The sequence below is a fragment of the Malania oleifera genome, chromosome 12, assembly GCF_029873635.1.
Source record: "Malania oleifera isolate guangnan ecotype guangnan chromosome 12, ASM2987363v1, whole genome shotgun sequence".
NCBI classification, from domain to species: domain Eukaryota; kingdom Viridiplantae; phylum Streptophyta; class Magnoliopsida; order Santalales; family Ximeniaceae; genus Malania; species Malania oleifera.
Window position 1 is genome coordinate 56897879 of NC_080428.1, and position 18827 is coordinate 56916705.

The 18827-nt window shown below is 33.6% G+C and overlaps 1 protein-coding gene across 1 annotated transcript; it reads left to right on the plus strand.

The window, feature by feature from the left end:
* The first annotated feature begins 12693 nt into the window (after window positions 1-12693).
* On the plus strand, window positions 12694-18215 carry LOC131143937 (protein SIEVE ELEMENT OCCLUSION B-like). The gene is made up of 7 exons (XM_058092292.1): window positions 12694-12914; window positions 13797-13940; window positions 14208-14653; window positions 14761-14855; window positions 15143-15273; window positions 16578-17036; window positions 17628-18215. The coding sequence occupies exons 1-7, from the start codon at window positions 12702-12704 to the stop codon at window positions 18213-18215; spliced, it is 2076 nt and encodes a 691-aa protein (XP_057948275.1). The 5' UTR covers window positions 12694-12701.
* The last annotated feature ends 612 nt before the right edge of the window (window positions 18216-18827 follow it).

Below are 18827 nucleotides of genomic sequence, written 5' to 3' on the forward strand. Positions count from 1 at the left end.
CAAGGTTGTTCGGCCCGTAGGCAATATCTACACTGGCTGTCCGACCAGGGTAAATCACTATACTCCATCGGTCTGATCTGCCCACACTAACCCATATCTAATGGGGAGCCTGTCCACGTCAAGGGCCTAGGTGATCGACCTACTACCACGTATTATCTAAATAGGTGGTTGCACTCATAACATAATATCTGTAGCAACGGTACCATGCTCTGTAACTGTATAGTCCAATAGGGTCTGATACTATATAATATATCTCTATATACAACTATCTGATTTACCATGATTTTGAAATAACCGTAATAACCATGATACTGAATAAATTGTAACTGTAATTCATACGTCATAATGCTGAGAACTGTATAACCATAACACTGAAAACTGCATAATCATAGTACTGAAATTCATATAATCATGGTATTGAGATTTGTATAATCATGATACTGAAACTCGTAAAATCATGACACTGAAATTCGTAAAACATATCTCCGTACTATATTCATATTCTCAAGCCACACCATACTTTAATACATAATTTTCATAATTTAATAAACTGTATAATATTTTAAAATTACCTAGCATAGCATATTTCCCTTACCTAACTACTAGAAAGCCCTTGTGGTATACTAGCCTAACACCTGCAGGGCCTCCTACACAACACCCTGAAAACAACGTTTGCCATAACAAAATATCAGTATTTCTTCGCCTACATCATTTCCTATAACTGTCATAAAGACAAAAATGGACTAAAAGACCTTACCCTGAATTTGGAATGAAATCCAACTTCATTTCACCAATGATTCGCTCCAGCAGACTTGCAGAGAACTTTGCTAGGAGCGTCGTGGTGGCTTCAGATCGTCAATCCGACAACTAGTGGGGCCGAAATCGAAGAGAGAAGGGAGAGAGACTATAGGAGAGAGAAAGGAGAGAGAGAGAGAGAGAGAGAGAGAGAGAGAGAGAGCACTGAAAAATGTGATAAAAATTCGAGTTTGCACTATTTATAGGGTCAAATTCATCGACGAGACATGTCACCTCGTCGATGAGTACTTTCGTAAATTCGTCGACGAACCTTAACCTTCGTCGACGAAATTCAGAGTAGCCCAAATCCTCATCTCGGTATTTTCTCGTCGACGAGATCCTGAAGACCTTCGTTGACGAATCCCTGTATTCGTCGACGAAGTCTACTGCCTCCTTCTGTTACTGATTCCATTTCTCTTCCTTATTATTATTTAAATGCTATTATTCTTCGGGTCACTACACATTACCTATACGGTGAAGAGTGCGAGATTTTTACTGACCACAAGAATCTTAAGTACTTCTTCATTAAAAAAGAATTGAATATGAGGCAACGCAGATGACTTGAGCTCATTAAGGACTACGACTGTACCATTAGTTATCACCCAAAAAAAGCTAATGTGGTAGTTGATGCCTTGTGTCTGAAGTCAGTGCCTACATCAGTTTCAGCAGTTGGGGTTCAGTATGAGATTGGGATGAACTTGGAAAGGTTGGGTGTGGAATTAGTGGAAAAAATCATCAGGCATTCATTGCTAGCCTAGTAGTAAAACCGACATTGCGGGAAAAGATCAAGACAACTTAGATGAAAGATGCAGAGCTAGTAGAGATTGTGTGCGGGATACAGGAGGGGTTGAATGCAGATTTCAATGTCTTTGGTGATTTGATGTTGAGGTTTCACACCAGGTTATCTGTGCCTAACAATGCAGATATTAAAAAGACGATATTAGAGGAGGCTCATCACTCTCTTTATACTGTGTATCCTTGAAGTATGAAGATGTATAGAGATCTACGAGAATCGCTCTGGTGGAGTAACATGAAAAGGGAAATTGCCAAATTTGTGGACCAGTGTCTGATATGCCAGTAGGTGAAGGCAGAGCACCAGAGGCCAACGGGTTCACTTCAGTCACTTGATATTCCTAAGTGGAAGTGGGAGCATATCTTGATGGACTTTGTATCAGGATTGCCTTCAGAGGTGCATGTGCAGAATTCTATCTGGGTTATTGTGGATCGGTTGACAAAGACTGCACATTTCATTCTGATAAGAGTCAGTTACTCTATGGATAGGTTGGCAGCGATTTATGTGTAAGAAATTGTACGACTCCATGGCATTCCGGTTTCCATTGTTTCAGATCGAGATCCACATTTCACTTCCCGATTCTGGAAGAGTTTATAGGACGCCTTGGGATCTCAACTCACATTTAGTATCGCATTTCACCCGCAGACCGATGGTCAGTCGGAGAGGACTATTCAAATTTTAGAGGATATGTTGTGGGTATGTGTACTGGATTTTGGGGATAATTGGATGTGATATCTGCTGCTTGTAAAGTTCGCATATAATAACAGTTATCATGCCAGTATTAAGATGGAACCATATGAAACTTTGTATGGTCGCCGGTATCGATCTCCATTGTACTAGGATGAGGAAGGCGAGCGGCAAATTTTGGGGCCGGAGTTAGTTCAGCTAACCTCTACAAAGGTCAAGCTTATCAGGGAGAGAATTAAAGTAGCACAGAGTTGATAGAAGAGTTATGCGGATACTCTCCAACGAGAGCTAGAATTTGATATTAGTGATATGATATTCTTGAGGATTGCTCCAATGAAAGGGGTGATGAGGTTCAGGAAGAAAGGAAAACTGAGCCCTTGATACAGTGGGCCATTTGAGATCCTGGAAAGGATTGGTACAGTTGTCTATAAAGTGGCGTTACCCCTAGCATTATCTAGGGTTCATAATGTTTTCTATATATTAATGTTGAGAAAGTACGTGTCAGATCCTTCGCACGTTATAAGTTAGAAACCTTTGGAGGTCAGGGATGCTCTGGCATATGAGGAGGTACCAATTCAAATTCTGGATCAGAAAATACAAGAACTGCGTACCAAGGATATACCATTAGTGAAGGTGTTGTGGCATAATCATGCATTTTAAGATACTTCTTGGGAGTTAGAGTCAGAAATACCAACAGCTTTTTAGTGAGAATCAGTGGTAGGCGAACCATTTCAGATGCTCAAGTACGTATTAGTTTTAATTGCGGGTCAGGTAAGGTAGATTTTTTTAGCTTGTTAGATGTTTATAATTTTGTATATGAATGGTATAAATTTGGGATGGAGCCGCTATGTGCGTGTCTACCGACTCTTCAGTAGAGATGGATAGTGAGACAAGGATATGATTGAAATCAGTTAGCAAATTTAGAGGGCAAAATTTTTATAAAGGGGGGGGGGGGGAGGGAGATTGTAGAAACTCAAACCTAGAAAATAAAGAAATAATTAAGAAAAGAAGAAGGAAAAATTAAAAGGGGCAAATAGCAGGATTTGTCGACGAAGCCTAGATTTCATCGACAAAGGTTCTTCTGTGGTTTGTCGACGAAGAGATCTGAACAACTGAAATTTCAGGTTTAAGGTTCGTCAACGAAACCCTTCCTTTGACGACGAACACCTTTTTGCAATTCGTCAACGAAGGCACCAATTCGTCGACGAAGTTGGCCAAGTCAATGACCTATAAATACAATTTTTAGTTGCTTAAGAGTTAAGAAATCATATTTTAACTCTCTCTCTCTCTCTCTAGCCGACGCCTCACCCTCTTTTTCTTCGATTTCTTTGTCGTTCATTGCCAAAATTGACGATCGGAAGTTATCCCGAGGATCAGGGGGAAATTCTTTACAAGTTTAGTAGAGTAGAATCTTGATCAGGGTCTTTCCAGGCACCACTCCAAAATGAGGGTAAGTAGGTATTTTGGAGTTTTATAGTTGTTTTGGAGTATAGGAGTCCTAGGGAGTATTTAATGTAAAGTATTATATGGTTTGGGATGATTAATTTAGGGAAAATGTGTTTTAGGGTTTTGTGATTTGAACGTCGTAGGGAGTGGCTTTAGGGTGTCAGGAGGCTTACCTGTAAGTCAGGTAAGGGGATTAAGTTAAGTCATAAGTTTCTTTAAAGTTAAACATAATAAAATTCTATCTATGTATATTTATGTTTTCAGTTGTTATTTCGAAAACCAACTGTTCAAATGGTCTTTTCAAACTTAGGATATATGATATGATATTTTTAGTAAAAATGATCGATGAGAAGTATAGTTTGACATTATAAATAGGATATAATGTATATGAAAAATTGTGTGGTAGATGGATAAATTGGTTGTGAAATACTGGAATTGTTTGTGAAATATTGGAATTGCTTGTGAAAATGCAGGAAACTTAATATGATGGCCGCGAAGGCCTAGTTTTATATGATGGGCGTGAAGGCCAAGTTTTATATGATGGCCGCAAGGGCCGAGTTTTGTAATATGACAGGTTTTATATGAAATGAATTGAAATACAATTTTTATTACTTAAATTGCATGATATGCTTTAGAAACCCTAAGGACCAGTTATGTTATATGTACGGTACTGTTGCTAGAGTTTTAGTATTAGACCATGTGCGCCCATACTGATCGCGAGGAGGTGTAGGGTTGCCTCAACTGATTAGCCTCAGTAGAGGGGGTATCTTCCCTACAAGACCGCACTTTCAGGATGTGGTAAGGCAATCGGATATCCACAAGCTAGTTGCGGATGCCTGCATAGTCGAAGATTAGATGCAAACGCATGTTTTGACTTTGTCTGGGTCTTAGTCTAGCCTTTGGGCCGCACAACCTGTGCCATGGGGGAAGTAAATGGCATTAGTCCCAGGGAGTGTCTATCATGCATATCTGTAGATTTATGTAAATGATATTATTTATTTACTGAACTGTTTATACCATGGAAATGAGATGAGTATTTTCAACAGTACAAAGTGAGTACAATGTATAAATGTTATTCCTAGTTAATTGAAGAAGGAATGTTTCTGTAAACACTGAAAGCATGATGTCCACACACTGATGTTAACTTAATCTTCCTTACTAAGAGGTATCTCACCCTATTATACAAATTATCTTTTCAGAACCATCTCGAGGTTGAGGTTATTGAAATCTAGGGCGGCTAATAGCCAGTTAGATTTTTGTGAGTGTTAGTAAGCACACTTTTGTAATTAAGTTGGGTTTGAAGCCTTGAATATGTATTATGGGTGTATATGCTAAGTTAGCTCTAGTATTGTATTATAGTTGTATTATGAGTTTAGAGAGACTTTGATGTATATTAGTAACATAGAACTTTGGTAATGGATTGTGGAGACAATTTTATTTATTTCCGCTGCAGTTATATAATGATTATGGTATCAGGTACACAGACGTCACTAAAGTAACACCCCGGGTCCATGTGGCGGGTTTGGGGCATTGCAATGAAGATAGTCTCCTATTTACCCTTCTGGTCTAATCATGTTCACGAGCAACCGACCCATGCATAGATATTTAAACCAAGCTATTTCTTTCGTGCATCCCATTCCCTTTTAATGTGATGAACAACTTCAAAAGATAATACAAACTCTCTTGCATTAAAAAACCAGTCCAATCATTATAGAACTTTGCCACAACTTCCATGGTCTATACATGGTCATTCCAAAAGGTATAAACTTCAAGAGGTTTAAATTTGGAGAATCTTTTCAACCAATATTCACTATTAATGACAACTCTTCCATATTTTTCGTCCACTATATTAAGAACAATTCAAGTCCATGGCCAGACATATAAATCATTCTGCTTTGGAGTTTGAGAGATGGGTGTTTGGTTCAATGTGGTGAGGTGTTTGGTCTGACTCATCAGCTAGGTCAGTTCTAGGTATTTTGCCAAAGTAAGGTCATTTTTATGTTTGCATTCGCTCATTGCACTTGATGGTCATTTTCATTGCTCCAATAAAAAGTCATTGTGAATTAGTCTTTACAAATGGTTTTTGGTCACTGCATTTGAAGCACATTGTCCAAGTAATTTGAAAAATCGTCACTAATATTCTTGACCTTTTTCCCCATCAACAAAAGCATTACTAGTGACGGTTACAAAAACCGTCACTAATATAAGACTATTAGTGACAGCTTATGAGAATCATCACCAATAATCTTGACTTTTAAACCAGTCAACATTGCATTATTAGCAATAGTTTTTGCTAAATTATCACTAATAAGAGACTATTAGTGACGACTTATAAGAACCGTCACTAATATTCTTGACTTTTAAACTAGTCAACATTGCATTATTAATAACGGTTTTGCTAAATTATCATTAATAATAGACTATTAGTGACAGTTTATGAGAACCATCACTAATTGTGAGAACCGTTACTAATATTCTTGACTTTTTCTTCGGTCAACATTACATTATTAGTGACAGTTCTAAAAACCATTACTAATATAAGACTATTAGTGACGGTTCAGAACTGTCACGAATAAACAACTATTAGTGACACTTGCATTCGTCACTAATACAAAGAAAAACATCGTTATTAGTTTCTCGTGATAGTTTGAGCATGAAGAGTGGTTTTTAGTGACGAAATTATTAGTGACGCTTTTAAAACCATCACTAATACTGATGAAATTGAAAACGTAACTAATACTTTCGTCACTAAAAATCAATTTTTTTTTTAGTGTCTAGTAGGTGTCACTTTAGAATCTAAAAGCAGGTCAAGGGAGTGCAAATGAGCCAGACTCCTACTCTACTAAAGCAAATACATAGTCACGCTACGCAGATATTCGCCGTATACAACATCTGTATGAATTGCTAAAAAACGATACATATAAGAACAATGCTCAATATTAACTAATGACATCTTATAATAAAAATGTTAATAAAGATGTATTACCTAATTTTCACGCATCATGTTGATGTCATATCGATAGAATAGTAAAGCATGTATGGGGACATGTGGAGCGTGAAATGAATCTCGCCACATGTAATATATTATATTCACATAAAATTAGATATAAATGATTGTTTTTTAACAATATAAAAAGATAATTAACTTTTTTCAAAGTATAGAGAGGATTTTGTTAGGATTACTTGACTTGAAGAGGGATATTTATACTAGTGCTCTTCTTTCCTCTTCGTGAAAACGTTCTTTGATAGCATACTCAGTGACACCATTGAAAGAGAGCCATTGGAGAAGAGTTGTTGGAGGAGCAAAAGGGGGAGGGACAATGCAGCTTTGGCAGGGAGAGGTTCGAGGAGGAAGGAAGATGGAAGGAGGAGGGAGTGGATAGGAAGAAGAAAAGGGGCTTGAGCAAGGCCGGCTCTTCCTTTAGGCAGCTAAGGTGCTCGCCTAGGGCCCCAAAAATTTTGGGGCCCCTAATTTTTTTTAATATAATAATATATTTTTGAGGCCCCAAATGTTTTTTTAATTAAATAATGTTAACATTATTTATTATACTCTCTTCCCATACATTGACTTCTCAACTAACAAATAAATGAAATTGTATTTTAAAATGTAAAATAAATACAATTTAATTCTTTTTTTTTTTCAAGTCTCATTAACTTCCCAACTAATAACTTTATTATATTTCTAATTATCTATTACTCTCATCTCTCTCTTAGCTTTTTTTAAAAAAATCTTTCCATCTCTCACACTTTCTCACTCTTATCTCTCGATCTCTCTATGATTTTTACTTCGACTCTTGTGTTCATCATTTTTGGACCTCCGATTCTCTGTAATTTTCATCAATCCTAATTTTGATTTCAATGTTTATGTATTATTTTTCTATTATTTTTACTATGAATTTTTTTTTCTATTTTTTCTTAAATTTTAAAAGTTTTGAGGTTAGAGCGTTGTATCCGGAAAGAATCCGATATCTCTAAAGTCTCGCTCACTGATCGATTTGTAATAATAATAATAATAATAATAATAATAATAATAATAATAATAATAATCAGGTTATATTGTTTCAATTTATTATTTTTATAGATTTATTAAATTTATTTTTATTTGTTTACATAATTTGTCAATTTATAGTTAGTGATAATTTTGAAATTTAATTATGTCAACGAGAAAATATGAATCCATAAATGAAAAACGAAGAAATAAAAAAAAAATATTAAACAAAATATTAAGAGTCCCTAACTAAATCTCTCATAAGACCCCATATTGTGAAGAGCGGACCCGGCGCTTGAGCAATGAATTTGTATGAGAACTAACTAACTTTGAAATAACCCAGCACTAATTAGTGGGTAGGGTGCACGTGGGGAAGAGGGGGCTGGTGGCCTGACACGTGGCAGGCGGATAGGGAGGCCTGAGGGAATAATGCAATTTGAATTTTATATATATATATATATATATATATATATATATATATATGAAAATTGACTTTTCAAGTTAAAGTGCACGAGATCACAGGTGGGGTTGTGGTTGCAGCGTCAAGCATGACCTAGGCTTGGAGGGAAACCCTGCGTATGCTATCTCCCTTTGGCTGGGGCTTCAATACATTGGCAATCGTTAGTAAGCTGCTGGTTTTCAGGGAGAAACTCCATTGTCTAATCTTGTTATCTTCAGAGAAAAAGTAAAACTAGAATTGTATAATAGTAAATTGTTCTTTTTGTGATATTTACATATTTTTGGCGCTTTAATCTTTTGAAACGAATTATAAGTTTTATAAATTATTGATTGCTTGAAAGTGCACTTTTTGAAATGGATTATCGAGTTCTATAATTTTATCACTCTTAAAATAAAAACTAATAATACACACGATCTTTGAGTTGACTTTAATGATTTATACAAAGGGAAAATTTTTAATATTTAAAAAAGTAATGGTAATAATATGAGTAAATTATGAATAAATTTGAAATTATATTTTTGGGCGAATTTAATACTTAGATTTAAAGTTTATTGGATGAATTTTTTAATTCTTTGATTTTGTTCGCTATTTATTTAGATGTGTTTGAAAAGAAGAATAATAATGTAGGACTAAATTTGGTCAAATAAAAAGTCAAATTTTGAAATTGAATGATGCACAAATCAAGTTAAGTTCAAAAAATAAATCTTACTCAAATAAAATTTTTAAAACTTTTTAAATTTAAAATTAAATTTGTGTCGACTAGACTTTTTTGTAATTCTTCGATTCTATTAAATATTTATCATTACATGTATTTTTTTGAAATAACAATATAATTCTAGCTATGTAATACTAAATTTGATTCTATTAAATTATTTAGAAATAAAATTATTTAAAAAACTAAATCTGCACAAAAATAAGAAATTTTTGAATTTTAAAATTTAAAATTAAATTTTATTTGTTGAATTTTTTTTAGTTATTCCATTATATTGGTTATATTTTATTGCACATGTTTTGTTAAAAAAAAAAACATAATATAATCAAGATGTGTATTATCAAATTTGATTGATAATAATCAAGTCAATGCAAATTGAATGATTTGTAAATCAAGTAAATTTTAAAAATTAAATCTTATCGAAATATAAAATCTTGAATTTTTTAAGTTTTAAATTAAATTCATTTCCTAAATTTTTTTAATTATACAATTCTTTTAACTAAGTTTTATTACATGTGTTTTACAAAGATAATAATAACATAATTCTAACATTATAGTGATAAATTTGGTAAATAATTAAGTCAGTTGGGAATTGAATGATTTTGGAAGCCAATTATATTTCCAAAATTAAAGCAGCTATGATATTTCCCAAAAAAGAGATTTTTGAATTTTTTAAAAATTTAAGATAAATTTTTTTGTTGAAAATTTTAAAATTTTTATTCTTTTGGATATTTATTATACGTGCTTTAAAAATAATAATTTAGCCAATTTGTATAGTGTTAAATTGTCAAAATTTTCGCACCGTTAAAACATAATAAAAATTTTATAATTTTTACTTATTGTATAATTGATATATTTAAATTTTTATTTTTTATTATAAGAGAGTTTTAAATATGTAGACAAACAAAAATTCCAAATAAATTATAAAATAGCAGTAGTAAGAGTTGAGGTTAATGTTTGAAAACAAATTTTATTTTAGTTAAAACCATATCTCATCTTGTAATATTTGGATTATTATTTTTATACCTTTTTATACCATTTGAAATAATATGAGAAGGAATTATGATAGAGATATTAAAAATCTGGGGCTGTAGATTTTGAATAATAGTTTTTTGCTTAGGAGACTGGTATAATATAGTTAACAGTGACTCTACTTGTAAGTCATATGGGGTTTGAGATTTGTTTTTCAAATATTTCTTCAATTATAGAAATATTAGTTTGATCGTCTTCTTGGTCTGATTTTTTCACTAATATTTTGTTAAAAGCTTGTATGTTCTTGGAGGAAGAGGAAATTTCTGAAATTTTTTTGTCTATTTGTCTTAAAATTTTTTCTTTTTCCAAACATTCGTTTATTACATGCATTCTTTTTGAAATGATAACAATATAATTCTATCTATGTAATACAAAATTTGATTGTATTAAATGATTTAGAAATCAAATTATTTAAAAAAAATAAATAAATCTTACACAAATAAGAGCTTTTTAAATTTTAAAATTTCAATTAAAATTTTATTTGTTGAAATTTTCATTATATATGCTATTACACATGTTTCTAAAATATATATAATCTAGATGTATATTGTCAAATTTGATTGATAATATTGAAATCAATGAAAATTGAATGATTCGAAAATAAAGTTAATTTCAAAAATTAAATCTTACTAGAAATCTTGAATTTTTAAGTTTAACTTAAATTTATTTCCTAAATTTTTTTAATTATTCTATGCTTTTAATTATGTATTATTACATATGTTTTACAAAAATGAAAATAACATAGTTCTACGTTTCTAGTGATAAATTTGGTCAATAATTAACTCACTTGGGAATTGAATGATTTTGGAAGTCAATTATAAGAATTTTAAAATTTTAAAATAAATATTTTTGTTGAAAATTTTAAAATTTTGTTCTATTAAATATTAATTATATATGTTTTAAAAATAATAATATAATTGATATGTATAGTGTTAAATTGAAAAATTTTATAATTTTTACTCACAATATACTTAAACAATTTAAAAATTTATTCTTTATCAAAAGAGAGTTTTAAATATGTAACGTGTTAATAGTTACAAATTTAAATTATAAATTTTCTCGTGCATAGCATCGGTTTCAAGTAATATTTATGTGTGTCTATATATAGTTTGCTTATTAAAGTGGTTATATAAATTATTAATTCAATTATTATCATTATTATTGGCTATAGAATTTTAATTTAGTTATAATAAGCAGTGAAGTAAAACTTAATTAAATTACTACTAGTGAATACACAAAACTTTAATTTTATTATTATTAACTATTAAAAGAAATTAAATTTGTGAGTAATTTACATAATCATTTCATCTTTTTGAAAACACTCTCACATTTCTGAAGTCATACTTTTGTGATTGAGTGGTGATTTTAATATCATTAAAAAATTTTAATATATTACCCAATTCTTAAAAAAAAAATTAAATAATAAAATATCTAATACATAATATATATATATATATATATATAATGACAATAATACATTAAATAATTAATTAGCCATCATTATTGATTTTGATTGAATTATTTATAATTTATCATTTTACTTTAATTAAAATCGAAATTATTGATCTACATAGTGCTTTAAAAGTTTAAAACTATTTTCAACTACCCACCTTTTTTTTAATACAGAGTTCCCCATTTTTCTTTCTCCTTTTTTTTCTTTTCCATGCCAAATCTTCCTTGGTTCTACTTTCTTTTTCTCTCCTATATTTTCAAATTACCCTAACCCTAGCTTCATCTTCCTTAGAGGTTGTTTGATATCATTATAAAAAATTAAAGAAAAGAAAACCTAAAATAAAAAATAGAAACTAAAAATTAAAAATTAGTGTTAATATTTGCAAAACTAATACAAATTTGAAATTTAATTAAAAAAAATGCTCATTTTCATCTTTAAATCAAAATATTATAAAAATATGTTTAAAATAATGAAATTACAATACATATTAAACATTACTGTAATAAAAAAAATTTATTATAATTATTTTATTTTATTTCTCTACTTTCAAATTTTACTTTAAAATAAAAATTTTATCGGACATAACGATTGAAAAGTAGTAAAAGTATTTTGTAACTGACTTTATTATTATTTTTTAAAATTTATATATATTTTTTAATTATATTTAAATTCATGTAATTATTTAATTTTAATTTAAAAATTTATAAAATGAATAACTTTATAAATAACTATTTTTGTGGATATTTAAATCAAAAAATTGAATTTTTAAATTTTTTTTATAAATAAATGCATTTTTTTTTTCTATTTTTAATTATAAGGAAAGGGAAACATAAGATAATGAATACTAAATACGCGCTTAACCTTTTAATTCCCACCTCTTGCTAGCTCCCCACTTAACTCCTCCCCAAAAGAAGTCAATAACTAAGGGAGTAGCAGTAATAATAACCATTAATTAACAACCAAAACAGGTGCCTAGCGCTAGGCACGTCACTCCCTTGAGTAAACGCTGTGAAGTGCCTAGCTAGCCTGCAAGGCTTAATTTGCTTTAGACAATGGGAAACCGATTTGAGAGGAAGCTCTGCTTTAATTTGCTTTTCATCCCATAGGCTTCCGCGTGGGGGGATGGTAATAATTGACATAGACTCGTGGGCCGCCCTGTGTACTGCCCGCTGCCCGCTGCTGCACATGGAGATTTGAGCACCCTCCTTCCCATTCCCTCCCGCGCTGGCTATAAATACACACTCCCACTGTTGTCATCTCACACCACACTCCTCTCTCCAGTCTCCATCCTAGTTCTGTTGATCAAACTATATCCAATCCATCTGAGTTAAAAATATGGCTACCAAGTTGGGCGGGGAGGTCGCCGCGGCGGCCAAGCATGCGACGGAAGAACGGGTGAGCCTCCTGACGTTGTCGGACGAGAAGATTCTGGAGCAGATCTACACCACCCATGTCCACGGGGACGACAAGTTCGACGTCGACTCTCTGTTCGTCGTCGTCGAGAACACCCTCAAGCATGCAACCCACATAGTCGACAACTATGTGCAGGTGGTTAATTAATTATTAACTAATAACAGAATATTACTGGTTGATTGGAAAGCTAAATCTTGTCGTTTTTGCGATGATTAGAAACTGATCTCGCTTAAAGACGACGTTGCTTTTATTATCTTTTCAATGTTTGGGGAGAAAGGTGTTTGCTTCTTTTGATGCTAACAGTGGTGTTAAGTGGGTTGCGCTGCTGATCTTGGAGGCACTGCACATTGCATGCAAGGGGAAGGGCAGATGAACAGAGGAGTCAGAGGACAAACAATGGCGTGAAGAAAAGGGATCGGAAAGAAGCAGATTTTACTTTAACTAAAGCATTTATATATATATATATATATATATTATGTATATATGTGTATATATGTATGTATTAAAGAAAAATAAACAGAGAGAATATAAGAGATTGTGGAGATGAAACCACGAAATTAAAGAGATCATACGTCAATTATTGTTTAAGTACAGATTTTTTTTCAGAGAATTATTTTTTAAAGTTATAAGCGGCAATTGGGGATGGATCTTCGATTTTGAGTTTAAATTTAGATAATTTTGGACTAATTTTATTATAATTTCATATTAAATTTATTCTAATCTAATACAAATTCAACTTTTAAACCTCTCCCAATATATAGAGGATTTCAGGCATTTTCATAGTTTGTCTTTGTTTAAAATTTCTTGGAGAGTAGTAGTGTGTGTGTGTTTTGCCTTTTTGTCCATTTTCTGATCAGAACACCAAGAGAAAGCCCGTTTTGCTATTTTATCTTCTCTAGCTCCATCTTTTCATGTTTTCATCACTCCTTTATTTTAACTTTTCAGTGATTCCTATATAAATGATAACTTTCCTCTTCTTCTTACATATTTTATATTCTGCGCGACTTGTGGGTGCAGGGTGGTGGGCAGTCGTCGACACATGGTGTTCTTCGTGACTTGCTGCAGGGCGCCCAAGCTATCGTGGAACAACAAACCGATGAAAGAGCCCCCAAAGCCAGTTTCAGTCCTCCCTTATGCACTCTCAAGCAAATCGCCTGCGAGGTAATTACTCACTTCCAAAAGTTCCACTCCCTCCAAATTAACCATGCAACTAAGGGATCAAGTTTACCAAAATTTGCTATGTGTTTTTGTGTAATTAATTTACCAACAGTGTACAAACAAAAGTTCAAAAAGAAAAAAATTTAAAATTTTCCTGTGGAATCCTTGCACGTCGGAAATTATTTCGGATCGAGTTGAATTTTATTCCCATATTTTTATCATGTTCAAGATAATGTTTTAATAAAAAGAAAAAAAAAATTGGATTGTCAGCTGCAATGCAAGCCGCCAGGCGAGGACATTGCCCACAAGACAACGCTGGCAATACTCAACAAGCTCTCCAACTACTCATGGGAGGCGAAAGCGGTGCTCACCTTAGCTGCTTTCGCCCTTGACTACGGTGAGTTCTGGTTTCTTGCCCAGTCCCAGTCCTCCGACCAGCTCGCCAAGTCCCTGGCCGTTCTCCGGCGAGTGCCCGTCATCACCAAGCCGGCCGCCCTGCAAAAGCACAAGAAAGCGCTTATCGAGCTCAACAGCTTAATCAGAGACACGCTTGAGGTGATAGAGAGCATCTTTGAGTTGGAAAAGCTCACCAGCTATGACCCCAAGGACATACCCGCCTTGGCCGGCATCATGGACCACGTCCCCGTCCATGTCTACCGAGCCATCATCACTGTTGTCTCTTGTGCCACCCAGGTCACTTGCCTTGTATGCGACGAGTAAGTGCTTATTTATATAAATGCTTATGATGAAGAAACTAAATTAAGCGAGCCTCTGGAGTTAATTTGCAAATTGTTTTAATTTGAGGAATGTTTTGTTATTTCAGTGGTAAGACGCAGGTGCTGTCTCCCTACGCGCAAGGGTTGCACTATGTCCTCACCAAGCTGAAGACCCAGCTCATGATTTGCAAGAGACAATTAGGTTTGGGGCTTAAAACTTTGGCTATTTCTTCTTGTGAAACATACAAGAAAATTTGTCTTTTTGACGATTCTGAAAATTTTAAAATCTCTGGAACGCCCCAATCTTTTGCCCAATGTCTTATTTATAATTTTTTCAAGTTTGTGATCTTGTGCTGAATGAAAAATGCATTGTTTTTTTTTTTCTAGTTAAAGCATATGTGCAATGCATGTCATGCCCAATTAAAAAAAATAAGATTAATGATGATTCAAATAACTAAAAAATTGTCTTAAAATTAATGAAAAATGCAGAGGAAGCGGAGACTCACCGAAGGTTAAGAAAGTTTTTTCAGACCCCCACGGAAATCATGGTGGTTTTCCAGTCATTAATTTTTGGCAAGGATGATGCCCAGCTCCTCTTTGATGGCTCATCAAGATCTATGGTTTGCTCTCCTATCTACCTAATCATGCCACCACTTTTTCTTTCCCCAAGTATTAGCTTTTGTGTGCTTGATATTTAGACCTTTTTTTTTTTAATGTTCAATATAGGCACATTTATTATTAAAGAGGCTCCCTTTAAACTAAGAATTTTGATTGAAGAAAGGGAAGGAAAGAAAAAAATATATATATATTTTTTACTTATTTACTTTCTAGCCTGTTTGTAATTTGAAAAATAATAGAAAAAGGAAAAAAGAATATTAAGAAATCGATATTTACGTTTAAAGAAAATAAAAAAGAAAAAAATATATATTTATATATATTCAAGTTGTAAATAAAATTTTGATTTTATAAATTAGTAATATTTAAATTTTTTTAAAAAAATTTAGTCATATTAAAATAAATTTTTATTTTAAATAGAATTTAATGGATAAGAAAAATTAAGGGAATATTAAACTTTTTCTTATTTTTCCTATCTTTTTTTTTCTTCAAAAAAATTATTGATCCAAATAAATTTTTTTTTTTTTAAACATTTCTTAGTTTCAAAAATGACCTTAATACTGGCTAGATTGGTATCTTCTCATAGGGCACATACTTTATCAAAAACACTATAAAATTATTCTTAATAATAATAATGAATATAGCACAGTAATATTTTTTATATGATACAAAAATATTATTATTTAATATATATATATATATATATATATGATATTAATGTAGCTATATCATTCTGACAAAGACATGCAACATGGATGCAAAAAGAAAACGAAAAAGAACCGCATAGAACATTGAAGCATTTAATGATGTGTCCCTGACCAATGCATCCTTGCTTTTTGTTTTTTGTTCTAATTTTTAAACATTTACATAAAACTTTTAAATTTAAATTTGTATGTAAAGTTTTACACCAAGTGTTAAAAAAAAATAAAAATAAAAATAAAGAAAATTTTAACAGTTTTTTAAAGACAGAAGTCTTAAGCTTACTAGTTAAGTATTAGTATTAGAAATTATTGAATTAGTTTATCTATCTATTAATTACGTTATATTATGGTATAGACAACCAATTAATCTAATTGTAGGTATTTTTATTTTTATTTTTTTAGATGTTGATTAATTATTCACTAAATTAAATATTTTCAAAAATCTTTTATAATCTAAAAATTTTGTGCTCAAACATTGCAAGGTAGACAGTTGTTTTGGGCTTAATTAAGGGGCATTGGGCTGATCTCAGTGAGTCATTTACCAATTACCATCGTCAAAACTCATGACCCAAACTTCACTTTTCTGATTTTCTCCCACAATTAAACAGGTGAAAATCGACGTATTGAGGAGGAAGAACGTGTTGCTCTTCATCTCCACGCTGGACATCACCGACGAGGAGATTCAGCTGCTCCGCCCGGTCCACGATGAGCTGAAGAAAGAAAACCAGTACAAGATCGTGTGGGTGCCGATCGTCGACCAGTGGATGGACGAGCTCCGAAAGAAATTCGAGATGGTGCGGGGGAAGATGCCGTGGTACGCTGTCCAGCACTTCTCCCCCATCGCCGGCGTCAGGTACGTCAAGGAGGAGTGGCACTTCAAGACCAAGCCCATCATCGTGGTGGTCAACCCCCAAGGTAAGGTGGAGTGCTCCGATGCCACTCACATGATTCGAGTCTGGGGCATGAAGGCCTTCCCCTTCACCGTCGCCATGGAAGCCACCCTCTCCGGCGGAAGGGACTGGCTCGCCTATATTGCCAGCGACATTCACCCTTCCATCACAACCTTGGTAATTTCTTCACTTTGTTTTATTTTCACCACTCTATTTTTAATATTTTAAAATTAATTAAACTTATTTTACATTTGATCTGATTTAAATTTGTGTGAATAAATTAAATCAAAGTTTTGAAATTCATGTTACCTAATACGGCCTTAATTTTTGAAGTATATGTTTTATTTTAAACCCGTTTGCTATTTTTTGTCTCACATGATAAAATTTGCTATAGGAGCTTGAAATTTCGTAATTTCTGCTTACACTTGATTTCTTTATATTTTAATTTAATTTTAGAATATCAAAGATTTCATGTATAAATTTAATTAAATGTCCTGTTAGAAACGTTTTGAACATGGAATCTTTGAAATTTTAATATTTTTGGCAAAAGTTGGGAAGATGAGCAGAATGTCATAAACTTATTTTCAAAATTAAAACATGAAAACATTAATTAACATGACTCTCAGCAAAGAATACTATTTCGTTTTTTCGTCTTGTGTTTTTGCTGCAGATTCTGGTTGTCTTTCTGGAAGTGCTGTTTTTACAGCTTGTTTTGGTTGAGTAGTAACAAATTTGTGGTTGGAAATTTGCTTGATTATTACTCTTCAGATCAAAGAGAAGAAGTTCATCTTTTTCTACGGCGGCACTGACTCCGACTGGATCACCCAGTTCACCGCAAAAGCAAATGCCCTCGCTGCCGACGCCCTCATCAAGGAACAGAAGATTTCCATCGAGCTCGTCCTGGTGGGGAAGGGTGGAAAGGGAGACCACTCCACCATTCTGACGCGCTTCTGGGACGGCATAGAGAGCATGTTCCTGACCAAGGTGATCGGAAAGCCCGACGACGTGACCCGTGAGGTGCAGAAGCTGCTGTCCTACAGGAGCGAGAGTGGGTGGGCGGTGCTCAGCAAGGGCTCCGCGGTGGTGTTCAGCGGCCACGGCACGACGGTGCTCAAGGCTCTGGATGAGTTTGAGAAATGGAAGGTGTTCATCAAGGAGAAGGGGTTCGAGGTTTCGTTGAAGGAGCACCATGAGAAGGTGGTGCGGACTATGCACCGGTGCAGCCGCTTGGACGTGAGGGCGGCGCCGGGAAAGGTGCCGGAGGTGGTGCAGTGCCCAGATTGCCCAAGAAAAATGGAGATGATCATCAGCTACAAGTGCTGCCATGTCGATGGTGCCATTATTGGTCTTCTCTGAGAAATATATATATATATATATATATATATATATATATATATATATATGTTGTCCCCTAAGCTAGTCCTAACTGATTTAGTTCTGCTGCTGTTGGTGAAGGTTTGGGGAGATGCTTTATGGTAGTATGTTTAGTTAGGGGAAAGGGCGAGGGTGGTCTGTTTTATGCAGTAGCTAGGTGTGTGTGTTCGGCTGTGGGTGTGGGGAAAGGTTAGTCTACCTTTGTGTATGGTAGTATGTTTAGTTAGGGGAAAGGGCGAGTGTGGTCTGTTTTATGCAGTAGCTAAGTGTGTGTGTTCGGCTGTGGGTTTGGGGAGAGGTTAGTCTACCTTTGTGTGGAAATGTCTAGCAGTGCGTCTTTCGACTTTGGCAATGCATGTTTCTATGTGCATTTGGGGCTTCGTATCCGTGGAGCATGTTTCTCATTATTGATCAATCAACCATCCGTGATAAAAATTTTAGTAATATAGTGATATGATGGTCTGACTTATTATATTAAAAGTTACATATTTTGTAGTTACGTACGCACATGTAGATCGGAAGGCTGTCTTCTACACTCGGTGTCTTAATCCTTGTCCAGGGGAGGATCTTGGAGGGGCCAAAACAAAAGAAATA

Coding starts and splice junctions, on each gene's coding strand:
- LOC131143937 (XM_058092292.1), top strand. CDS start 12,702: ATGGCTACCAAGTTGGGCGGGGAGGTCGCCGCGGCGGCCAAGCATGCG. Junction 12,915..13,796: donor TAGTCGACAACTATGTGCAG/GTGGTTAATTAA, acceptor TTGTGGGTGCAG/GGTGGTGGGCAGTCGTCGAC. Junction 17,037..17,627: donor ACCCTTCCATCACAACCTTG/GTAATTTCTTCA, acceptor ATTACTCTTCAG/ATCAAAGAGAAGAAGTTCAT.